Source organism: Ischnura elegans, chromosome 3, assembly GCF_921293095.1.
Source record: "Ischnura elegans chromosome 3, ioIscEleg1.1, whole genome shotgun sequence".
Lineage (NCBI taxonomy): Eukaryota > Metazoa > Arthropoda > Insecta > Odonata > Coenagrionidae > Ischnura > Ischnura elegans.
Window position 1 is genome coordinate 38,934,949 of NC_060248.1, and position 27,112 is coordinate 38,962,060.

Below are 27,112 nucleotides of genomic sequence, written 5' to 3' on the forward strand. Positions count from 1 at the left end.
AAATAGCTTACTTAGACCATATCCACCCCAAAGCAGTTCTTGGAGCTAAATTTAGTTTCAGTTACATCCCTCTATTACAAACCCTTCCATTTTTTAAAATAAATAACTAGCTGACCCAGCAAACATTGTTTGGCCATATAAATTATTTCTAGTAAATATTTTAGCGGCCATATGAAAAATAACTAACTTACTGCAAGCGTGTGGGGATGTGGTGTATGACTGAAAGAGGAAGATGCTGTGAACGATGTTGACCTATTAAAAACAGTAAACATTAATTTTTTTTATTCATTGTACTTTTTATTATCTTTTATGAATATAAAAGAGGATGTCTGCTAATCAACCAAAGTTAGTTCATAGGTGCATCTCATGCTCCCAAATCACATAGTGCTCCTTCTGGGTTTGTCTGACGCATCCCTTTTGTCCATATTTCATTACCATTAGTTACGTCACATCATGCAACTTCTGTGGTTGCTAATCCTGCAGGGTAGACAAAACCCTTGACACATTCTGGTTAATCATAACTAAAAGGATTCTACTCTAACCTATTAATACTGGTGCAAAACTTTTTTCTGCGGTACGCGTAAGTTCATCCCGTGCACGATATACAGAAATCATTGTTTCCATCGTTTGCAGTTTGTATATACCATCATCAGACGTGCTTTGTTCTTTTGCCTAAAAATCCTGCCATGTTACCATGAATTCCCAGTTCCAAGTTTCCCACTTCTGTGGGTACTATACTCACTGAGCAACACCAGGTGGCCTGCTAGTAATCAATAAATTACAAATGACATCTCTATCACAAATTATGACCGTTAAAAAAAAACATTACCACCCTCTTAGTTCAATAGTGTGTGCGATATTTTTGGTAAATCTATCGTCAGCCAAAACAAACAAACTGGATTGTTTACCCACGCGTGAACACACCACGTATAATTGTCCATTTGAAGAACACGGTGTGCCTCAAAGCCACAAAAAGACATCGTTTCGCCTTGAGACTTATTGTCATTGCGAATGCCAATCTAATTGGAAATTGAACCCGCTTGTATTCAATTGGCACATCTGTCGGAATAATAGGATTTCGTGGTAGTAATACATCTCCTTGGAACATGCCATTCATAAATTATGTTGATAGAAAGAGATTTCAAATGACATAAACAATATTGACGGCCATCAAGGGGACAGTAAGCCAAAAATGCTAAAATTTGAATGTTTTTTTTTCTAAATTCACCATAATTCACATGCAAATCAAAAGGCGATTGCAAGAATAAGAATGTGAATTTTTTTTCTTTCTAATGGTATGGTGTGTGTCTCAACTTAATGTGACGATTATCATTAATTTAAATACATATGCAAAAAAAAAGGTCTGCAGTCATTAAAAACGAACTTTACATGTATTTCTTATGGAAATGACTCAGGGCATATACCAGGGCCTCATGGGCCCTGGAGAAGAATGAAAATTAGTTTACAACATATTCTCAGTCCTAGTGAACATATATACAAAATTTCATAGGAATCGGTCCAGCCGTTCCGGAGGAGTTTGGAAACAAAAAACAGTGACACGAGAATTTTATACATTAGATTCATACATTTATTGCAACAACTGTTCTGTAATAGGTTACTATATACTCACATTTGGGCACTGATCCTGACCAACGTCCAGTCTCTTGGCAAGCTATTATTGGTTGGCCTTCCATCATGAACTGAGGGTTACAGTTGAACTGCACAACATCACCTGCCTTATAAGCTCCTTGACCCTGGACATATCCATTCTCAGGAGCTTCAGGAGGTTCACATTGGACTTCTGAATAAATACAATTAATGAGAGTGTCAGGAAATATGCATAGATCAATTCCTATTAAAGTTGACTGTTGACAGTAATATACTGAACTATTGGAACTGGGATTAACTGTCATCCAAGGACAACAATGACAATCATGGGTAACCCAAACAATTGATGACCCTTCATTAAATTCCTGCACAACCGTATGCTTCCACGCGTCAGTTATACACTATAACTACCCTCAATCCTTTGAAAAGGTGATGTAAGTCTAATGCTGATGAGATATTTTTAATCTTGGGTCTTACTTTTATGAAACATTTAAAGGAAAAACATTTCATAAATAGGTATAACTTTTTCTAAAAACTGCTGCAGTGAAAAATTAATAATGAAACTTGTACGTAAAATGCACAAAAATTTGATATAACAACATTCCAACCAAGATTTTCTATGACACTGATCTTAAAAAGTTTTTTAACAAATCAAGTGATAAATTTAACCAATTTCTTATATCTCTTGCAATAACCTTCATCAAGGAAATTGTGAAAAAAATCCATTAATTTGAGCTTGTATCCCAAGGAAAATATGTGTCAATTATTAACACGTTGACCACCATGCCAGTATTAGTGACTGGCTACAGAGCGACCCAGCAGATCCCCGATGCCATGTTTTAGGCCTAGGGTCTCTTTTTTAGGCATAAATTGTGACCTCAGTGGTCTCAGAGAACTTTTGTGCTCAAGAACATTTTTTTTGAGAGGAGAGATCTTGTTATCTCCCCATTTTCAATTTTTTCTCTATATACCTATATTGTTTTCAGAAAAATCAGTACTTGCAACGAACAAAAATTGTATCTAATTAAAAGACATTTTGTTGATGGATTTTTGGGGAAATAGTAAAGAGACATTTCTCAAAAATCATAAGTAAATTTTGCTGAAATTTTTTGAAAACTACGAAGGAGGAGAGACTCCATCGCTGTTCAAATTACACTCATTACACCGGGCCTTCACACCAGCCCGGCATAAAAACTGAATGCATTCTTTACATTTTGGAGTCTTTGGCACCAATTTAGCGTCAGTATTTTTGGGCCAAAGTACATAACATATTTGTTGTAAGATGTCACAACTTTTGTTTTTGCTGGATTTTCCACACTCAAGTTAAGATTGCTCATGATAAAACTGTAATAAGATTTCACTTAAGAAGGCAAACAAATGAAGAAAATTACAGATGGAAGACTCACAATGCTAAAACACCAACGAAACAAAATCAGAACCCTTGCAGACTGAAAGAGTCATTCATCTCTATCCGTCTCCCATCCATCTGGTTGCTGTGACAATGTGATAAAATGCTTCAGAATTTGTTAATCTCCTTTTACACAGTAGAGGCAATCATGATAGATGTGACCAAATACCCTTGTCTAGTGGCTGGTGAGAGACTATAGTGTCAGGTACAAATCTTTTCACCTGATGCCATGTCAGTGATTATAACCACACTTTTAAACAAAGTAAGTTTCATTTCAGATTCATATGGAAAGACATTTCCAAGTTTTATGCACCAATAATGTGGAAGAATTAAAAAAAAACACTTGTAGCATCATAGGAAATATGAATGAAAACATAATGAACGTCAATGTGTTAAATAGTCCATTGGAATACATACCATTAACAATAGCATGGTGAAAAAGACTAACCTATTATTGGTTTCCAGAACTATAAAGGGTGCCTGTAAAGTATTTCACTATCCAATCCTTTATTGAGAGTTGTTTCAGGCTTAGCATTGTGGAATTCTAACATATGTAGGTAATTGTATTGTTAAAGTTACTTGCAATTTTCCACAAATATGTACTTTAATTTCACTTCATGACCCGATTCAGGTCAATACATTTTGTATTACCTTCTGGTGCCTGAACCTGAAGATAATAAAAAATGTATAGAAACCAAACTTGTAGTGAAATAAAAGTTTATGGAAAACTGTCAATAACTTTTAATTTACTTATTCTTCTGCTTCTTCAGCTTGGAGGGTAAATAAATGGAATTGAATATGACTGTGAAAGTACAGAAGATTCCAGTTAATTGGGACATATCAGGACTTGTGCACTTTGCCCCAATTAAGCAGCTGCCCCAATTAGGCGAACTATCCTGTATATGGGCATAAACAAACGTTGAAATGATGGAGAAAGACTAAAGAATGTTTATAATGCAATATAAGTTTATTACACTATTAATTTGATTAATAAATCAGCGAGTTAAGTTAATTTATTATCATTTTTAAGAATTATAAACATTTAGTTAAAAATATTTTTCACAGCCTCGGGTGACGTTGAATGAATGTCTTTTAATAAGTGCTATTAAAGAAAATTCCTATCCTCTTGCAGAGTATAGTATAACAACAAGACCAATAAAAATAGGGCATGAATAGGAGCATTTGTGAAAAATAAGAGTAAATAAAAGGAGGAAAATAAAAAAATAGTACCTATTCTAAAAACAAAAAAAAAATTAATTTAGACGCGAGTATATAGTCTATGTCGCCGACTCATGGCCCAATAAAGCGGCATGCTGTCCCAATTAAGCGGAGAATACTCTATTTGGTTCTGTTCTTCAAGATCTACCCCAATTAAGCGGCTGCCCCAAGTAACCCGTGGACCCAATAAACGCAATCTACTGTATTAATCACCTTGGCAAGTTGGCTGAGGTGTAGACCATTCGCCTGTGTGTTGGCAGACTGCCTCCTGTGGTCCCTGAAGTCCATACCCGTGGTCACAGCTGAACACTGCTCGTCCTCCCACCTCTCGGCTTACAATGGAGACTCGCAGATGTGGATCAGTAACATTGGCCAAGTCTGCACACTCAACACCTGGTGTGGCCACCGATCCGCGTCCACCCCCCACAGGCAGCAAGTGAGAAAAGTGGCGCAGGGGAACAAGCACGATCTTTCGCAACCAACACCAAACACCGATTGCAAGACACACAACAAGCAAACCCACGCAAGCACACACAACTATTGCCATGCACGTTTAACCATGTGATTTAATATTGTACTCCTGCTCTATGTGGCATACATCTTGAGTGAATGTTACAGATTGAATCCATGTTTCCACCGGTGTGTGAACATTCATTTCGAACAGAAGCTCCTGATGCTGTTAGTGTGTTATTTTTTTTATTATTTTAGCTCGAAGGCTTTGACATAATATTTCACAGCAGGTTATGCAACCTGTGGCACCACACGCTTGCCCGTAGTTCATGTAGTTGATTATAGCTGCCTCCCAATGATTTCAAAGATAAATTTCTGTTGTGTCTTTTCTTTTGACTTTTTGCTTTGTAATGAAAATGTGACACATTTGCTGAGTTCAGTCTGATTGCAACAGGCATTTCCAACAGCAAATTGCGAATGACTGCTTCCTCATCATTTTCTCAAGGGCTGGATAGAAAGTTCTGCAGGTCTTCTAACATCAGATTGCTTGTGCCTGCTTAGTAAGGTTCATTGTACAGTAGAACTTTTCATGGCTTCCTGATCATGTTCAAAGGGTGAGGTGTTAAAATGTATGCTATATGGGGCCTGTAACTCAGGCCTCATACTCGACATGTCCAGCATTACCATGCTCTATGCCTGCTCTGAAGAATATGAACAAATAAAAGATCAGATTTATTGACTATATTAAAATATTCCATCACACAAACTGATGTATGTACTATTGCTGAAAAATTCACTATTATACTTACGCTACTCACATAGGTGACCAATATCAGAACACATTTCTTATTCAGTAGGAGTGCACTCAAAATTGTATTTTGAATTGTGGCTCTTTAAAGGTACAGTAAAACCTCGATTAATCAGTTTGGATGATTAGATCCTAGAAAACAGGAAGTAAGATAAGCCCTTTTCTTTAGAGCCTAGTCAAAATTTCATCTGCAGTTTATGACTATTTTACTTCCAGTATGTTCATTATCAAATACTAGATTGACAAGGCAATGAATTACGACATTTTGCATTGATTTACTTCGAGCACACTAAAAAAAGCTATCGACTGTTAAACATCTGATGCTGGAAAAGATCTCATTGTGATTTTTCCAATTCTATAAAAAAGCTAATTTGTTGAGATTCAAAGGATATTTTTAGTTGCAATTCATTGGTGCACATATAAAGGGAGAAGGCTATTCCCTCTTTTTTCTATTCTTGAAAATAAGTGATCATTGTGCTGCAGTCATGCCATTAATGTGAGCATCCTTAGAATTTAACTATCATGAATCTTCGTATAAAAGTGAACTCAATATACTACTCTCTCTCCCACTAATTTTTCTCTCATTATCTTATCTATCACAACTATTCATTGCTTTTCTCTTTCTTGTGTCACATTTGAAATCCTAAAGGTAGTGACTGAGGCAGTGATTCATATTTCAAAATATTTGCTTGTTTTTAGTTCTGATGAAAAATTACCATCATTATGAAGACATTGTTTTTCAGTCAAGAATTCAAGGAAAGCTCAAATTTCTACGATTCACTGCCTTTCATCACCTATGAGATTGTGTTTTAATAACTATTCTTGCTTGAAGTATATACAGTGGAAATGTTATGTGGGCTGGTGCATCAGGAGCTTTACATTGTTAGTTCTTTTAAAACACTGATAAAGGCAAGTGTTAAGCAAAATCAGACTAAAAATAATGATTATGAGGGAAGGACCACAGGAAGAACAATTCCACATGGAAAGCACCAGAATTTAGCTCTATAAGCATAACTGACACCAAAAAACTAAGTTACCTCTGCATGTTGCTATTCTAGCACTCATCGATGAACAACACTAGCTCCTTAATTCATACAAGATAACTAGCAGGATGTAAAATAGGCAATGGACAATACATAATAATTAATGAAGTAATTTAAAAAATAATGACACTAAAACAGCCCTGACAATAATTTATATTCAAAACTATTGGCATTTATCAAGTGACTACCATGGATGTGAAATGGCTATGACATCTGTATTGGAAGCTAACATGAATATATTGTAACATCCTTTTAATATGTAGGGTTAACAAAAATAAAAAACTGAATTGCATTAACATGATAAGTATTATGTTTTATATTATATGTCGTAGTTGTCATAGGGAGTTGCATATGAACTGAAAAAGGGGAAATGTAGCTATATTCAGCTACAGTGGCCAATTTAATATTCAATGGATTTCCTAGCCCAATGAATGAAAAATACATGCTGTAAACTACAAATCGGAATAAAGTAAAATTGTACATGGTTAGAGTCAATTGAATGATGCCTGGTTAATCAAGGTTTTACTATAACCTGCAGTGTTTCTAATTTGAATCTATTGAAATCAATTTATTTTTTACAAAGATTTGTGCCCTCAATTCATGTATTTAGAAGGAATGAAAAGGACAGAGTTGAAAAAATTGAGAGTTATTTGAAACTATGTATCTTGGTTTTGATACGTGAAATGTTTTTTTTTTAATTCTGAAAGGGATACAAAAATGTTATAAAAAGCATTAAAATGCATTTCATAAGCATTGGAAAAGTAAACATAAGTCTTCATTTTAGAAAATGGTTGGTGATATGAATGGCTGTGAATACTTCATTGTGCAGAACTGAAGCTGATCAATATTCATTGCTACCTTTAGAGTCACAATAAAGAAATCTTGGTTAAGGGGCACAGTGTTCAATAGAATGATGGCAACCAAAATAAATGTTCAAATCAATAATCAGTTCAATAGTAGAAATAAAACAATTGCAGTGATTTCTCTATGTCATTAAATGTTAGCAATGAAGAGTACACTCGAAAAGACAGAAGTGAAGGTGTCTTTTGGCATTACTGTAGGTACTGAAACATCATATCATAAGAGCAATGTGAGTAGATAAGTTAAGTAGGTATCATAAAAACTAAAAATTAAGTTTTACAGAAGCATTAGAGCAATTTTCAGCATTAATAAGTACATAACTAAATTAGCATAGGTAGATTAAATGATAATCTAAAAAAACTTTTTAAATAATGCTCAAGTAAGGAGAATATTCGATCGCATGATCAATTGAAAAAATTTTATAGCACCCAAATAAACCACAAATCCCCATGTAACAATATTATACAGAGGTAACCCAAAAGGAATTGCATCACTCACTCTCACAGATGGGGAAAGGGGCACTCCAGTTTCCAGAAGGGAGGCAAACTATCTCCGGAGCTCCGATTAATGAGTTACCATTCTGGCAAGATAGAAGGGCACGAGTATTCATTCGTGTATTGAGTGTGCTCAGCACAAGGCCTCGTCTAACAGGAACGACAGGACAATGTATTGCTGAAAATAAATGCTTTTAGTAGATTGGAGGTAATAAATCTTCATAAACATTATTAATTTTTAATAAGTATACGAATAAAGTAACACAAGCTTTGAAAAATATTAATAAAATATTGTATTGGAGGTCAGGAGCCCCCTCCAAAGAATAGAGATGTATATCTAGTCTCTCATTGGAGACCTGAACTCTAAATGTATCGTGTAAACAGGCCTTAAGGATTAACAAAATATCCCTCAAGGCATGGTTACACGGTACATTAACACGTACAAGTTAATGTACGTTTGCGTGAATGATTTTGGTGGACCGGAACGGAACATGTACGAATGCATGAACCAAATTAGAACAGGTTCTATTTTCCGTTCATGCATTTGTACATTTTGGGGTGGTTACACGGTGCATTTTGGCGTTCATTCTCGCGTTCATACATTTAGACATTAACCCGTACGTGTTAATATATCGTGTAACCAGGCCTTTACACACAGTGGCGGATACAGGGAGTGCATGCCCCCTCCGCAGGACAGCCCGCATTGCCGCATATTGCAGAACCGCAATTGTAACTTTTTTATATCATAAGATGGCATTGTCTTCTATATGTGTATGATCAGTTAAACCCTTTTGCACCGAATGCCTTACATTTGCAGTGAGGATTTTCTTCACAAAAGAATGAAAGCTGCACCGCAGGACAATGTACTGCTGAAAATAAATGATTTTGCAGCATTGCATATTCATACATCCTTTTCTTATCTGAAATAATCGCTTTTGGACTATACACTCTCATAATTACAACTAGCATAGTCAAAATTTTCATCATTACAAAGTAAAAACATGGTTCCTAATAAGAATACGCTTAAGTAAAATAAAATAAATGAAATTATGAAATCCTCTATTTTACAAAATTATGAACCTAAACTGCAGTCAACATTCAGCTTAAAAAATACAGATACGAAGTTTGATGAGGCCAAAACAGGATCCAGTAGAATGCTTTGCCAAATACCCAATAATTTTGTAATTTCCACATAAACAACCCACTCAGCATTAATGATCCCAGGGACCTCTCATACTACTCCCACTTGGCCCAATGTTATCCCCCGATCATTTACAGACATGCAAGACCACCTATGGAGCTCTCACATCTATAGATTATTTTCTGGACACTCGGTTTACTCAGTAATTATTTAGGCTTAACAAAATTAAATTATGAAGCCAATAGTGATTCGTAATGTGTTATCCATGGGTGTGGAAGGAAGTTCAAAATTACACGGACTAAAATTTACGAAGGTAGGCAAGTTTCTGTATTTGCAAATTGTAATTCTTTATTCAAGTGGAGTGTAGTTATTTCCTTAGCTAATTCCTTAGCAATAATTTATCGATGATAAACGGGGGAATAGACAGAAGTGGAAAAAAGTGAATTCCTAATTGCAAGCTCCCATTTACAGACAAAAATTGTAGCATCAATTTTTGAACTCAATAGGACAATGAGAACATTTTTGATGTGTGAATAAATAAGTATTTTAAATGTTAAAGGGCAGATTTTGGTCCTAAAACATACATATTGATGTTTAATGGATACAATATTGATGCATTAAGGTTGATGATTGACAATTCATTTTACGATCGTTCTCACTCCTAATATTATGCTAGTTGAAAGTAGTTACTTTTAACCACTGTAATATATGAGGAGTGGCAGTGGGGTAGCCAGGAATTTCATTTGGGGCCCAAAACCAGGGGGGAAATAAAAAAAACAGTTTTTTTTACTAATTTTAACACTTTTCACAATTGAAAAAACTTCATTTGTCATAGAAATCCTTTGTAAATTCATGATTTTTCAATATTTTGTTTTCCTTTTTTGAAGGAAAGTAATAGTGTTTTTAAATTTCAGGGGGGAGGGGTTCAAACCTCTCCCCTCACTATGCCAGTGAGGAGTGGGAATTAGCCGGCATAAGTGTGCTAGTATCTAATAGGAACAAAGGCACTTTTCCTGGGAGATCCCTGGCACTTCCCAATGAATTACCATCGATCCGCATGGGACCAACCAAGGTTTTGGTGGGACGTCCCAGGGGTATTCCAGGCATGTCCCAATGGGTGTGGACATAGGAAGTCCCTGGGTACTTCCTGTGACTTCACCAGAATTTCATGAGACAACCTATGGAGCTCCCTGGGACTGGTAAATATCCCACCAAGACATCCCTGGGGATTCCCTGGGACATCCTGTTGCAGTGTGGGCAATAGATGCTTCACAAAAGGAATTTAGTTAAGTTAAGGGTTTCCAATGGTTTTGTGAATGAAGAAAACCTATGGATAAGTGCGAGGTCAAGGAAGGTGCAATTTAAAGAATATTTAATATCCCATTCATCCTCATCATTAGCAGTAAGCTCACAACTCATAGCCCTCATGAAAAATAAAATAACACATTCAGTTAATTTGCTAACATATACATGTATTCCATTTTACCTTTGACGACTATTTCTACTGAATGTGTATGCCTTGTTGGAGTGACACAGGAGAATGTTCCAGAATCATCTCTGCTAGCATGATATATGCTTAGCCGGTATTCTAGCTGAGAATCTCTTCCAGGATCGGTTGTCCATCCCTCTGGATAATTTCTAAAATGAAAATAATTTATAAGATATGAGAAAGTATGCCAATAAGTTCAGGACAAGAAACTTTTGAAACAACAACTAAATTTGAGGCTTAATGTAAGTTTGTGACCAGAGTCAGCTCTGAGATATGATGGAAAGCAATTATAGAGTAAGGACATCATTGATCGATTAAAATCGAAAGAAATGTAAAAATTTGTGCTTAGAACTATGAAAATGAGAGGATAAAATTCCAGATGAAAAATCTGGAGTTGATCTAGGATCCTTAAAATTTATACCAAGGGCTATGTAACTGAAATATAGTTCACACCTATTAAATTTTCTTGATGTAAAGCAAAACTCATGTATTCAAATACTAATGAGCGAAAGCTGCCTGAATTTCACGTGAATGGCTGCCGACAAAAAGTCGTTTTGTCTAAAAGCAAACTCAATGTAGCACTGTCTGTATTTCATGCCGTAGACGGTGCATCGCCGGGCCAAATGGGCACTGTGCCGTCAATGGCATAATTTGACTCATTTGAAGACTCCATAGGGACCGATGGTAAGTTCAAAGAACGGTCCCGTGCCGTGGACGGCGGCAGGCAAAAAGTCAGCTTGTTTGAAAGCGGCTATGGAAATATTACAGTGTTGGCGAGAGCAACAAACTGACCAATTCTTAAATGCATGAGTTAGCATGCAACTCTCAAAAGAAAAAAACGTGGAAGCCATGCAATCGGAAAGCAATTATATGCATTTTTTAATCCCTTTTCATTTTTTGGCCTTAAATAACCTGAGGACCATTTCGGCTTTGGATGCCAAATTCAAATCCTCGCCACCGTTCCGATCCAGTTCCAAAGTACCGACTTTATGCAACCGGTTCTCGATACCGGTTCCACAGCCAAGAAAAGGCAGTACCGAGAAATGGGTACCAGAACGGACCCATCTCTAAATTTTATTTGAATTATGCTTTTGCTCACATCTCACCTAGAGTGGAGTTTTCATTCTGTGAGAGATCTAAGAATGTAGCCAACATATTGATTGTATAAGAAGATGATTTATTACCTATAATTATGGCTCACTACCCATTTTGGTGTACCAAATCTGCGTATCCACAGGCACTCCATGTGCAATATGGCTCCTGGATACACTATCAAACGTCCATCATTGCTCTGTGCTATGGGTCCAAGTTGATGGCGGAATAGTATAGTTGGAGGTTTTTCCACTAGAAAGTTAGAAAAAAAGAAATCACATGAAAAGTATTGTGTAGCACAATCATGGTTGCTAGCGTTTTGTGGTTTATGCATTACCACTAATGGGCACCCCCAGACTTCCTGGATAAAGGGTGGTCCCATTGCCCCTTCAAGCAAAATAAATCCCTGATTATATTTCAAGAATGCTCTGAAGAAATATTTAATGGAAAACAACTACTCTAGCCTGAGTAATCTTTGTCCATCAGCCACAAAAAAATGTAACTTTTCCTTTAAACAGTAAAAATTGTTAATATTCCTATCACTTCATTTATTTGTAACTATTATTATTTATTTTTATAATTTTTTTTGACGACTTCCGATGTCACCAGTACATATGTGATCTCTGGGAACAATAAAACTTATTATTATTATATCAAGTTCGCTAAACCATAGCATTTTCAAGGAACTGTAGTAGAATTGCCTTCCCCTCTCAGAAAATAAATAGCAATCAAAGGTTTCATGAAAATTTGAATAACAAAACAATACAAGCAAATAGCAGATAACATATGTATATACCCCGCTCAATTTATCTTTGCAGCTGATATGAGCAGGTATGGCTAAAGCAAGTGAGGGTGAGCAAAGGGGAAGTTTCTCCACCTGTGACTTTATCTAGGCCAATTAAAATTCATCATGCATAGCTCATAGTCCTTCGGAAATTCAGTTGCTCTCTGACCTCAGTTGCGTTAACATCATGTATTTGCTAGCAGTGTTGCCTTTGATAAACAAGCCAGCTATGTAAATTTGGCAACGTTAAGTTCGATCCAGCTCTTTCTATTGGTACTTCCCTTCCCAATCACCAAGGCTCACCGACATTATCTTGGCTCTCACAAAAGGTACCTTTCCCCTTGCTTTAACTACACCAGCTCAGTCACAAAGGTAAAGTGAACTGGGTATACCACCATAAAGAGCTTTATATTTTATTGAAGAGCCACAGTTTCATGATACATGCAATTGGGGCACTATTAGTGAGCTGAACAGGATGAAGTTGCTGGGCACCCTTGGGTGAGTACAGTAATGTCAGGAGGGGGAGTCCTGCTCTGTACATCCCTATGTATACATTCAATTAGAAAATATATCAAATAAACTCACATGCATAATCATTTTCTTGATTGAGACCAAAGCAGACAGGTCTCTGACCATCCCATTCACCTCCAATGCAACGTCTATGGTTCGAACCAATCATGGCATATTTCCCAATGTCAACACATCTGGAAACCTGTATTTGCATAAAAAAATTAATTATAGAAGTGAGAATCTTTTTATATGACATTCAAATTTATCATAAAACCATTATATTTTATGAAGAGCATTATATTTTAGTGGAGAGCCACAGTTTCATGATGCATTAAATTTAACACGTTGCATACGGATGGTGAGAATTCTCGTCATTGTTTTCCCAAGCGTTCCCGACAGATGACGAGAATTGTCATCATAGAGACGTGCCAACAGTTACAATTATGTAAAATGATATACATATTCTGTACTAATTTTTCAGTTGCATTTTGTAACTTATTATGAGTAGATGTATCATAATTTTTGAAAAGGTAGTGTATAGTTATAAAATTTTGCCATTTAACCTTATTTAAACTTGAGGCTGTTTGTCCGTAATGTTAAGTAACGTCATTCTCAAGAACTACACTCTTATGCATCTTCCCTCTTCCTCTGTCGTTGATATTTTATTTATTGGGGTTTTAGGGGTACACAACACTCTTACCCCATAATTTTCGGGGAGTTTAGCCATATGGCCCTGGTTCAGCCGGCAAGTTTGTTCCTTATCTCTATCACCCCTCCTCCGAGATGCACTCTCAACAAGTGGACCTATCTGCTACGTCAATGCATACATTTATGACAAAAGGAACTGGGGGACTCACAATGGAGTGCTCTTACTTATTTGTCGGCCTTGGGTTAGCTTCCTGTCCCATTGTGCCTGGAGCAGTTCGTGTTTCCTTGAGTCTCAATGAAAAGTGAATTTGGTATTTCATTTTTCTGCCACAAAGGTTTGTTCGTATCTCTACTCATACTGCAAGAAGCATTCACAGGAAATTTCTATTCTATATCATGGTGTCACTTAGGAAAGGCAGTGCTTTGCATGAAGAAGAAATTATGCTAGACCTGTTCGCAGATGATCTATCAGATGCACCATTAGAGTACGATGAAGATAGTGAAGAGAGTGAAAGCGATTCTGATATTGTGGTCAACATGAAAACTAGAAAATCTATTCCTCTAGTGATCACTGAAAGTGGCTCTGATATGAGTGCACACAAAGACAATAATTTGGCAGGAAGTTCTACTTCATGGGAAAAATAGATTTAGAGAGAAACTTGGAGCAATCTTTGGGCCAACCTGGAGCACCTATCCAATTACTCCACAATGAGAAAAACAATGAAATGGTTGAAGAAAGTAGTACTGTGGCTCATAAATTGTGCTCTTTTCAATGCTTTTAGTGTTAATAAAACTCTAAATTTTTCAAGTAGCATTCGTTTCTAAGGATTTTTGCTCCAGATCGCCAGAGAGTGGGCAGCGAGTAAGGAGTCAGTTGAGTCATCCTTGGACGAGGACGGAGAAGATAAGCCAACAGAGCATGTCCCTTCAAGAGATCACCCACAACGCTTCTCGACAGACCTTGGTAGACATCATCTCATCCCTATCATTGGAAAGGGGAAGAAAGAAGATGCAAAGTGTGCCCTCTAAGAAAAATTAAGAAAGAGACTAGGTATGTGTGCTCAACTTGCGGCGCTCCACCCCACAAAGGAAAATGTTTTATGGAATATCACACAAAGAAGAAATGCTGAAATTATTTGTGAGTATTACATTCAAAGTCACATTTAAAAATATGTATTAATTTTTAAATAAGTTATGGAATTTTTACTATGACTATGCCCCTTCTAAGAATGAGGTTTAAAAATTTGCCGGAACAGAGGGTTAAAAGGCATTTAAATTTAAATACCGCAAAGTATTAAGGCTAACTTCATAGCTTTCATGACAAGGGGGGAACCAAATATAACCAGATGGAAATCGCTGTATGCATCGCTCTTACATTTTGGGCTTCTCCCATTAGATGGGTGTTATTTCATCATTTCTGAGTCAGTATGTGAAACAGCATGGCTTTAGATTTGACGTTTACATTTAGTTTACATTCAAAGAGGTTTTTGACTTCTTCGATTTTTGAAATGGGTGATATTCAAGAACAGCGTGCAGCATTGAAAAATTGTTCTCTGCTCGGTAAAATTGAGTTGGAAGCAGTAAACATATTTTCTACAGCTTATAAAGAACATGCCTTAAAAATGACTCAAGTGCATGAGTGGTATTTGCAATTCAAAGACAGCTACAAGTCTCACAACAAACGGTGAAATTCATTCCCCTCTTGTTGACTGATTCCTAATCAAAAAGCGGCATGTGTCGCTCCTTGCCACGACTTGAGATTTTGGTAAAAAAATTGCATAACACTGCTTCAACATCCACCCTACTACACAGCAGATCTCGCACCTTGTGATTTCTTTTTGTTCCCCTCAATTAAAATGGTGATGAAAGGGAAATTTTTTGGTTACATTACGGAGGTGATTAGAGAATCGAAGGCGGCGCTGTAAGGCATCGGACACCACGAGTACCAAAGGTGTTCCGTGCAGTGGAAAAAACATTTTAATCAATGTATCAGTATAAACGGTGAGTAATTTGAAGATGACTAGTGTTTGAAACACAAAAAATTAAATTTTGAATTTTTTACAAAATGTGTCCAGTTATTTTTGGGTCCTCCTCGTACAGCTTCCAATGAATCTGACACAATTCATGAACTACATACATCATTGTGATATAGAACATTATAACAGTCTGAATACCAAAAGAATATAAATAGGCTCAAGAATAGTTACTTTGATCAAAGTATTTGGTAGGAAATTAATTAGGGGGGATTAATAATTATAAGTAATAAGATAGGAATATATTCAATGATTTCATACACTGTAAATATCAATTAGGTACTTTCCAAAATAGGTTTTATATTACACTCAAGTACAATAAAATGTGTATTGATAAATTCACCATTAATTTGTAGATTAAATGGTCACATATTTTACTTACAATTTTCTGCATGCACAATCCACAAATTTTTATGATGATTCTTTAGTTGTATAACAGAGGAAGATAAATTTTCAAATACAAAAGGAACCTCAGAATAACAAAATCCAAGGGTACCTACCAATAAGTAGCTATTTTGTTTTTGATAATTCTTACAGTAAACATACAACTTTTACACTACATTTTCTATGATTTTAAAGCTTCGCCATAGGTCACAAAATAAGTTTAAATGATCTGACATAATTTAGGAACAATGAATGTATACTACTTACTAACTTGAAAATTATAATTTCAAAAATTGTGTAGACATTGGTTGCTCACAATCAGCATGTTAAATCAATATTAAGAAATATTAAAAAAAGTTATGTACAGTGAAACCTCGATAAAACAAACCCCCACAGTGATCAAATAAATACTCGCTTTAGTGAATTGTTGCTTTACCGGAGGTGGAGCAAATAATAGCCAATATACATATTGCGAACAGTTATACAGGAACAGGAGTGGTGCGGTGACAAAGATATGCCTATCCGATAAACGTAAGCATAAATCAAGACGAAAGGAGGTGTTTTTTTTGCATCACTAAATTTCCTTACTTAAACAACAACTAACCGTTCAAACAATTTACAAGCACCGTACTGAATAAAAATCATGCAAAGCATTGCTTTGTCAATCATTATGCCAATGCACAATCAACGAAGCCATTTTTCTATGTAATTAATAAGTGCATTTACGTGTTCATTGTATTATTTTGGTATTTTCCACTGAAAATTAAAAAAATAACTCATAAAACTGTATCGTGGTTATTTAATGCCTCAAATGCTTCTTGGTGTATGTTTATTGTTCCTATACGTTAAGCGGCAGTTAAGTGAAATAACATATTGCATTTGTTTCTGCAGACAAAAACGGTGGAAGGTTGTATAATGATTCTGCCTCAGAAGACTTTTTCTACCCAAGGAGGAAAGAAAGTCAAAATGACGTCACTTTGACCTCAAAATGACACACGAAAAGTCACTATTCAGTCATGACTGTGAAGGTGCCTTTTTGCGGGTCATTCTGATGTCAAAGTGACGTCATTTTGACTTTGAATTAATTTGTACTAGTTTTCACTAAAAGTGAGAACCTGTTCAAAAATTGTCAAATATTGTCTAACATACTCGCTCTCCCCACATTCCAACCTGAAGGTTGGTTGGGAAAGGTGAGGGTAGAGCTCACCCCAGACTTCACACAACCGGGCATGCGATATTCGAATATCACACCTTAAGGAGGGGGCCAGTTCCTTTCCCTGGGATAGTTCTACAGATAATTATTAATTTTGAGGAGCCCAAAGCTTCACCCCAGGTTTGAACTCCTGGGACCTATCTGCCAATAGCCAGTGGCTACATCCAATAGGCCACTCAGTGACATAGCCAGGTTTTAGGTCTAAATTTAAAAGGTGGCGCCCCTTAAAATTCTCCCTTCCTTCCCTTCCCCTATTGGTACCCCAAGACGTGACTGCGCCACTTGCCCCGGGTGATATATCGTGAAATATCGCAATAATTAATTATATCGGAAATACGAATTTGAGTTTTGTACTTTATTGATCAATGAATGTCCGATACATAGGGCTCAATAAAAGAATCGGAACCGATAGAATATCGGAACCGATAAATATCACGATATATCGTCCAATAAAAATATCGGGTGCGATAAATTAACTGAGCCCTTAAAAATATCGGAATCGTTAAAAATAGTCTTCCGATAAAATACTACGGAACTTCTATTATATGGTAGAAATATCCTTTCGATAAAATATAGACGTTTCATCCAATAACAAATATATTGGGCCCGATAAAAATCACCATATTATAAAATACTGCACTTGATAATCCAATAAAAAATCGCCACTGCTAAAATATCACGAAATTATCCAATAAAAATTGCTGCTCGAATAAAATATCACAGTTTATCGTCTCATTAAAGCCGCAGCCGCGATAAGAAATAGTGATTTATCACCCGATCGCGTCGTCGCGTTCAATAAATATCATGTTTTGGCATCGGGAAATTAGTTTGGGAAAATACAATGTATAGGAATGGCCTTCGTTTACGCTACACCATAAATTGGCGCGTTAAAAACTTAGAATGTACATCGCAATATTATATAGTAGCTATTTTTCCATCGAATTATACAACGTGATATATTTTATCTGAAGGCAAATATTTATCGGGCTGGAGATTTTTTAATGAAATGATACATCGTGGTATTTTATCGGTAAGCGATTTTTATGGGCCCTGATATTTGTATCGGATGATATATATCGTGATAATGTATTAGATAGCGATGTTTTGGTCTCGGTATTTTTATCGATTTCCGTCCGAGATTTAATGACGTTTTATTTGATTATTGTTCCTTAAAAATGGTCTATTATTTGCTTTTGCCGCAAGAAAGTCCCCGGGATTTTGCCAAAATATTTCGAAGAAAATCCGTGACGCGCCATTTCTAAACTACCATGCGACGCGGTTTTTTTAAACAACTCATCGTCGCTGATTGCTGCATTTGCGTAAGAAATAATGAAGCTTCTCCACGTTTTCAATAATATTTTCGTTGAGAGCTCGTACGTGCGTCACTACGGGAATAATAGCCAATAATAAATATCGGTCTTCATTTCAAATCAACAATGGAGCGTTTGCTTCTCTGTAATCTGCCATTTCTCGGATTATTTACGCTTGTTTTTGCGAATGAGACAAGTGACTGCAGCCATTAAAGAGAGGAAAAGGAAATGAAAATTTGCTTTATATTGCTCCAGAAGATGAGATGTTTGATGCAGCTAATATGCCAAAACTTTTCTGGATGACGAGAAGGATTTAAAGAACTTTGAAGAGCTCCTAAAAACCTCATATCTCTTCAAATCATACGTGAGTAAATTGACAGTTACCCGCTCTACATCATCCATCAAATTAAACCTTTCCATTTTCCCTTCTTGTGCCATATGTTAGAGTTAAAATTATTTTGGTTTCCTTTCTCACAGGCTTAACATCTTAGACAAATTGATGTTGATCATACTAATGAGATGGTGTTTTCAGCCCATGTGACTAGAAATATGTGTCCAAATGAATTTGCTCGCTGCATCAATTGGGATGAAGAGGTTGGAAAAATTATGTTCAACAAACCCTGCATCAATAAGGCTATTTGCAGTTAGTGTCAATTTTTCTAGTTAATGTATCATCAAAATTAGAAACTTTCAGCTTCTTAGTGTTATTTTTTCCTTTGTTTGTAGTCCCACAATGGAAGAATTTCCTTAAGGGTAAAGTAATGAAGACGAAGGCAAAGATTCAGTGGTGGTTCAACACAACTGCTAAAGCAACTAGAGGCAACTGAGGGGAAAGGAAATGCTACAGAATCAACTGAAATGGCTGATGTGGATGATTTTTCTCGATTTGTATTTGAAGAGGGAGAAAAGGAACATTAAAAGGAAAATTAAAAACAAATCCTGAGGAATTTCTTCTTGTATAATCTATCTGTTTTTTGTTGCAATAAAATCCTAATAAAGGTTGAGTTACACATCTGAAGTTTTTAATTTATCCCTAAATGACAATCTAAATGCAGAAATTAAAGTATGAATTGTCATTAGAAGAACAAATAGGTTTGGTCACAAATAGTCAAAGTGAGGTCATAATGAGGTCAAAATGATAGGTAGTCATTTAAGGTCATATTGACATCATCATGAGTCAAGAAAGATGTCATTTCAAGGGACCATTTTGAGGTCACGGTGACTACCAAGCCATGACTTGAAAATGACATCAAGATGATGTCATAATGACTTTTCATTCCTCCTTGGGTATCATATAATGCAATGTCTTCATTATCTACGGTAAAAAGTTTGCAAAGCATGCAAAATGATGTGATTAAAATTGCCTTTGTTAAAAAGAGCTCCTTTTTGAGTGTTACGCTCGCGATGTGTTAGAGATAATATACAGAGTTTACCAGGGCACTGCAATAAAAACGATTTGAATTAAAATTGTTAATATTAGAAAAAAATATTAACGTGATATTATTTCACGAAAAAATATAAAGCAGATTTATGCTGATGTCACTTAAGTAAAAGAAAAGCAAGATGCAAGAAATTGCGACGAATATAACTCACATGGGTAATATTTGCACCAAAGAAACGGAAAGGCATACTCATCTGATGGACCCTAAAGCCAAAAAAAACTTACGAGTATGAATTTATTGATTTAACATTCTCAATAATGAGACACATGAAAAAGGAATGCAGAATTTTTAAACTAAGTAAACTAAAAGCACAGCATCAGCTTTTCACATATGCCCTCTGTGGCGGCACGGAATGCATACGACATGGTGCCAAACGAGAGTCAGTTGCTCTGAGAGTTATTCCAGCAGCCACCAGGCAATGCTCGGCCGCCCAGGTGACAGAAGAGAGCATGAGAGTACGACTCCGACCACTGATGCGAATAGTTCACCCTTGTGAATAGTACACTGTGATTGTGACTACTACTTGTAACCACAACAGAGAATAAATACGTCCATCCAGACAATTCACGCTGAGTATCATTGTATCGTGCATCCTAAATCATCGCTAAGGCGCACTACCTACTTCGGAAGCATCATTGCAAGAAATACCATGTACTGCAAGGGTTTTGTTGGGGAGTAGGTTGTAAAAGATTTCCCTTTCGTCTATTTTATGTCACGCGGGGAATACTTCTTAAGATACTTAGGATCTGAGTGTTTTCTTCCACGACTTCGGGTTTACACTGAAGGGATCACCAGCAATTATGACGGGAGATAACGCTTTCGTGCTTTGAATTAGTATAACCAACCTTCCGAACTCTTGAAGGTTTTGATTTGCAATCTATCCCTGAAATACTCTGTTTTAGGCTTAGGCATAGCCCCTTTCTCAGAAGTTCCCGCAGATTGAAGCGGGAAAAACCACCCAAACAAAGTTCCTTCATGGTCTGCATTCCTTGGGCACTTTTGTTTTTTTTATTGTGAAGAGCAAATAGGAGGATAAATTAATTACGCCACTCTCATATTACTCTATTATTTTTATTTTCTTGCTTAGATGTGTTTGGTGTTTTTTGGCCATGGTGTCTATCATCAAATGCTTTCTATTCACGCAACTCACGGACGGGTATGCTGCCGACTGCTTTCTGCCGACCAAGGAACAAAAGAAGATCAAGCATTCGCGAATGTTAATGCCACAATATTTTCACCAAAATGGACTACTTATTTATTGAACGACAGTTTACTACATAAATTTGAGACTGAGCACTCCATGTTAACTTCATTTCTAACAGATCGCAAGAAATTAGAAAGATTAGGGACTCTTGGTGAAGGTTTTCCGGTGATGGAAACTCTTGCTATGGGGAGTGCCAACACCAAAAGGGCCTCGTAAAAACAAATTTTTTTACGTGCTTATTATAGGGTCCATTGACGGTACTTTGGCTATCTCTCATAATGGTGGGGGTCTCGCAATAGCCCGCACTCGCTTTAACGAGGTTCCACTGTATTTGAAAGAAACTTGTCTGCCAGCTGTAGTATTCATTACAGATGTAGTCCATGCAAATTTTTTGTGGCATTAGGCAGCACACCATTTAATTTTTAGATGAAACAAACAACTTCAACTGTAATAAAATATATTAAGTGATTATAATACATTACCAAGGTTGTTCCAGGAGGAAACTCCACCACCACCTCAGTTATCATTTGATCATTGTAAAATGTGACTAAATTTGGCTCTGAATTCCTGAACAGGCAAGATGTATTTCTTATCAGACCACCCTCATTAAAGTCATCGCCTGGAAAGGGAAAATAGGAAATAAAATTGAATATTTTATCCTTAGAAAGACCAGTGCAAAAAAAAACGTTTGAGAATGAAAAGTGAATCACCACAGTTTAGAGAACGCCCCACCCAGCTTCCATTTTCACATATTATTCTCCAGGTGGTCCTCTCCCCCATGATGCTTGCAATGCAATTGAAAGTCACCTCTGTGCCATCTGGAAAACTGAAATTAAAGAACATACTTTTATTGCAATGACGCAAAGTCAATAACATGAAAATATACAAAACCTTCCGCTTAGCTCCAACAGCATCCATCAATTTGTTTATGATATTCATAATAATAAAACCCTTAGTTTTCACTCAATCAGGAAATCAACCTATGGATAGGTGATGGTAGACTAGCTTCATCTCAGACTTAGCCATAAGCATGTTAATATCACACATTCAGGGAAGGAGAACCAGTTCTTTCTTCTTTGCCACATCACACTTCAAATATTTTGTTCACCATTTGGGTGAAGAAAGATCCTAGTATTCAGGCAGAGGGCCCACTTTAATTAAATAACCTTAGCTAACATTTCAAAAAATTTTAAAGTAATCATTTGCTAACATTCCCATGAAAAAGGAATTAAGCAACAGTAGTTAAGGAACAGATTAAAATTTAAGGCTGTAAAATGTGGAAAATAGTGCAAGAATATTAACATGAATCAATTTTATATTGGTTTAAAATAAATCAACAGGGACTGCAAACGAATCAACAATAATCAAAATAAATTTAGCACGTTCCCTGCCCCTGATTTTTAGATGGATGGATTTTTAGATGAATGGATCTTTTTCACTAACTTTAAAACTTGGATGCTTTCCATTTGAGTTTTCATGTGCATTCCCCTAAGTACACCGTGTTGGTCACATCATATACGCGGCACAGAAGTAGCTGCAACCTAAAGTGCTAAAAAAGTTACTCATTGCTGCAACCAAAGCTAAAAAAGTGACTCATTTTTTGGTCAATGTAAGTGAAAGCATTAAAAGTGAAAGGGTTAAATAAAAGTGGAATAATATGAAATTTACATGAGAGATACAAACCTCCTTTCGCTGTCACCCAACGGCTCTCCATTACGGAAGAGTAAAGATCCTTGCACCCGGGCAGGGGGCCCACAGGATCCAGGCTGGGGTCCTTCCAGTCCTGAGTCCATCCCTCCTCCCCCAGGACTCCCGTAACCTCCTCCGTAACCACCACCTCCTCGTCCCGATCCCCCTCCGAAGCCCCCTCCGCCTCTCCCGCCCCCACCTAACCCACCACCACCCCCACCCCCGACCCCTCTCACCCCAGTGCTCCCTCCACCACCTCCCCCTCTGCTACCACTGCTCCCAAAACCCCCACTCCTGCTCCCACTCCCGCTGCCAAAACCACCACCTCCCCTCGAGCCGATACTCGACCCACTGCCCGCTCCGCCCCGGCCGCTGCCTGACCCAAATCCTCCCCCACCACGCCCACTGCCCATGCCGATTGAGGAGCCAATGCCCACTCCGACGCTCTCCACCGTCGTCGTGCTGGGTGTGGTGGGGGCCTCCGTGGTGGTGGGGATGATGACCGCTCCTCCGCTGCTGGCGATGGCAGTGCCTGCTCCGGTGGCTGCACTGACCCCTCCCGAGGAGCTTCCGGTTCCGCCAGAGGGCGTCCCAGAGCCTCCGGGCGATGCTGCGGAGGCTTTGTCCACTCCACCGCTGGCAGAGCTGACCGATCCGACGACCCCTGCACCTAAAATTCCTGCTCCAAGAACTTCAGCACGTCTGGAATTTCCACGACCCGAGCCACCTCCACCGCTCCCCATTCCACGGCCACTGCCCCCACCACCACCTCCTCCCATGCCTCCACCCCGGCCACCACCACCACCACCACCCCCTCTGCCCATCCCGCCCCCCATGCCCCCTCCCATCCCGTAACCTCCACCTAGCACAAAGGCAGTAGTTGTGCTTTCGACAATAGCTTCTGAAAGTACAAGCAACGTGCCAACAATGCCTTAAGGATTCCTGTATTCCACAACCACTAACTACCAAGCGAGAAGATTTGAGATAAAAAGTGTATTGATACTTTTATCTGTTGAACAAAGCCCTTCTGGATCTTGGTGATAGTTAACTTTCCTTCTAAACTCATTTTGAAAAAAAAAAAAATTTAAAGCCAAAGAAAATTAGTATGACTGAAAATCACTTCCCATGGTATAGTACACACCAAAAATATGATCCATAATATTCATTTCACCTATGGTTTCAATAGTATATAAAATTGAAAGGGCTTTACTCACCAGATGGAGATGGATAGATGTATAGCTTTTTCAGTTAAAAAGTTTTTTAAGTTAAAAAGTTATGGCCATACCATGCTCGATATACATCAAAGCATGCTGGTTATTTCAGTAAAACTATGTGCTTAGTCGGGAGAACTGCACAAATAAAAATTTTTTAGTCACATCCAAAGTTTTAAGAGATAAAATAAACAAGTCCAATGCAATTCATGAATTTATTGTTAAAATTTTGGGAGTTGAGTACATTACATCACCATAATGTTAGCCCATACATGTGGTGCCTGTCTCTTTCCTAGATATTTATACATCATAAGAATGCATATGAAATACTTATTTTTACAGGGCTATAGAAGGCAATATTTCATGCAATAATTGTCTCATTGTTAAAGTCTGTGAAATGGAGATGAGTACAGTATAGAATTCAAAGGGAACACATTGGTAATTGACATTTAAACTACTAGAAGAATTTATGATTGATAGAGGCACAAGCTGCAATTTAAAGTCTCCAATTAGTATCCTGGCATGCAATTTTTCAGCAATTTCATGACTTCAGTTTTAAGGAAAAATAACAATGGATATTTTTACTATTTCTGACTAATTCTGAGGGATTTCAAATACACCCATGCTATGCTATGTATATTGGGTTAATCATTCATTAGATTTCATTTTTGCGCTACACATTCAGTGAAAAAGATTTTGTCATGAAGTTATCAGAAATTGAGGGAATATGCTTTGATACAGAGTAAGAATCAAATGATAATTCCTAGTCAACTATGCGATTAGCTTATCTTGTGTCTTTTGGCACAAATAAATTGAATACACAGTTCATTAACACAATCATGCAATAAGATATGATCAGTATGTGATTTCCACACAAAGACAATCCATAATAGAAGAATGATGATCCAAAGGACACAGATTAACATTTCCTCTATGTTTAAATATGTTAAAAATGCACTGCTGATGTCGATATTACTCTCCAATCTCCATTTTACATTTTACAGATGTGAGCAGTTTTTACTGCTTCCACTTCAAATGGTTCATAAAATTAGAGTTTCAACAATATTTTTTCCCTAAAATAAAGACTATCTATCTTTCTGTGGTCTCTATTTATTTTATTACTAACTAAAGTCTGTTGCATCCTTCATGCTGGGTTGGCAGTACCTACTTGCATCAAGGGATTTTCTTGGAATTGAGTTACCAAAAAAATTTGCGAATGACTACAGACTTCTGAAAGGAAGCAGTCAATAGGTAATAAAAAAATATCTCCAGCAATTTTCATTGCATGATGAGCCTATAAAGTTAATAAAGCCCAGGATGAAAGCATATTTAAATGCAATGCATTTATATGAGACCAAGGCTGTTAGTTGAAAAATAAAATCTCCAATTGACTCCCATATCATAGTGACAGCTATCAAGTGCCCAAGAATGTAACTTGTACGGCCAATAATGATTTAAATAAAAATTTGATCATTGATATAAAAATCACAAATACACCTAATAAATATAAAACAGGCTCATATCCCGAAGGAGATGTTTAAAATTTCAATTTGACATAAGGTAAAATCAGACTGAAAGCTAAAATGTTGTACACACAGGAGGTTTATGCGGATTGTTTCTAGGTTTTGCACAGTTAATAAAGAAATAATGCCCTGATTATTCATCATATTATGTGATTCAATGGATTTAATTCTCAAGAAAAGTACTGGGAGAAAAATAATAAGGAAAAGTTTGCATTCCATAATTATGCACATATGGCATTTCAGTTCAATAATGATGCCTTTTTAACCAGAAGAAGTTTTCTCCTCCAGGCCATTTTACATTGTACTATAATGTTGGTGCACATAATTTTATTGTGCTAATCACACAATACTACGTGTGAATTCAGTCATCATCTCACTCTTCAGTTCTATTTCATATATATTTATAATTTAATCTCCTGAATTATTTTTATGGGAATGGATGCATATTTACAGTGATAGTGAGGAGATTTTAACTCTCCATGGTTTGTTGGTATCAATTTTTCGTCAAATTTTTTATTTGATCACACAGTCACATTTTGTCATGTGACCTATGGTTTTGGCTTAGATAAAAATCAACTTTTGCTGCATAACATGAAGTGCCTAAAAATTAATAAAACATCAGTGGAAATCGATGCTGACTAACATTCCGCATAAACTGGGAGAGAACATAGTGGCTTAAATGGCCTCCGATATATTTGCATTCTTTTGTTAATCAATCATTGCAAAGAAGCCAGAGATTTTAATAAATTGATGCTCAATCATTAGTTAGCATAATTTTGCTTATTCATGTTTAAGAAAGAATTTTTTGAATATGCCAAAGTGCAGAAATTTAAACCTCTTTTCTAATGCTCACATTGCATTTTTGCAATGCAAATACTTCATTATCTGCTTTTAATTGCATCTGGAGTATTTCAACAGTTCCCTTTTGACAGAGCTTGGCATCACAGGGAAGCTGTCTATAAGGTAACAAAAGGTACAGCTAGGACAATTTGAGAAGAAATGCTGCTGAAGAAATGTCCAGTCCTATGTATTTAATTGTCCGATAAAACTATTTTTTAAGAACACTCTCTTATTAACATTTCTCTACATTAGAACAAGCTCAAACTCAAATGAAGGACAACAAACAAAAAACCAACTGTAATATCTTGAATTCAGGACTTCTTCTACCAGAAAAAGATTCTGAGCTGTCTTCCAAGGTCAAATTTTCATTTTTTTGCTGGTATTTCATTGGGATTATGGCAAGAAAACTCATTGTATTTGTCATTCTAATTCTCAGCAAGAAAAGCGTTTCCATCAAATTTCCATTAGTAGATATTAACTCATAATGATAATGAATATTCAATGAAAAGGAGTACATATTCCTACTAAATCTCATTACATAATTTCTTTCCTCATTCTATAAGATAAATTACTCTTACTCTTTTTGAAATATCCTGCTCAAATAGCGCTTCCCTCAAGTAATGTTGGTCATTTATATGGTATTAACAGATTTCCTCCAATAATTATGAATATTTACAAAATATTAGGAGAAATCATGGCAGTGCATCAC

General features: G+C 36.7%; 1 protein-coding gene across 1 annotated transcript in view; it reads right to left on the bottom strand.

Annotated features, from left to right (window-relative positions):
* Nucleotides 1-27,112, bottom strand: part of LOC124155171 — a 531,883-nt gene that overhangs the window by 4,346 nt on the left and 500,425 nt on the right. Inside the window, exons 17-25 of the mRNA XM_046528886.1 lie at nucleotides 22,824-23,508; nucleotides 21,854-21,966; nucleotides 21,623-21,759; nucleotides 12,982-13,108; nucleotides 11,705-11,864; nucleotides 10,518-10,669; nucleotides 7,895-8,068; nucleotides 4,448-4,657; nucleotides 1,631-1,801 (exon numbers count right to left, since the gene is read on the bottom strand). Of these exons, the coding sequence (XP_046384842.1) occupies nucleotides 1,631-1,801; nucleotides 4,448-4,657; nucleotides 7,895-8,068; nucleotides 10,518-10,669; nucleotides 11,705-11,864; nucleotides 12,982-13,108; nucleotides 21,623-21,759; nucleotides 21,854-21,966; nucleotides 22,824-23,508 (1,929 nt within the window). The remainder of the gene's footprint in view (nucleotides 1-1,630; nucleotides 1,802-4,447; nucleotides 4,658-7,894; nucleotides 8,069-10,517; nucleotides 10,670-11,704; nucleotides 11,865-12,981; nucleotides 13,109-21,622; nucleotides 21,760-21,853; nucleotides 21,967-22,823; nucleotides 23,509-27,112) is intronic.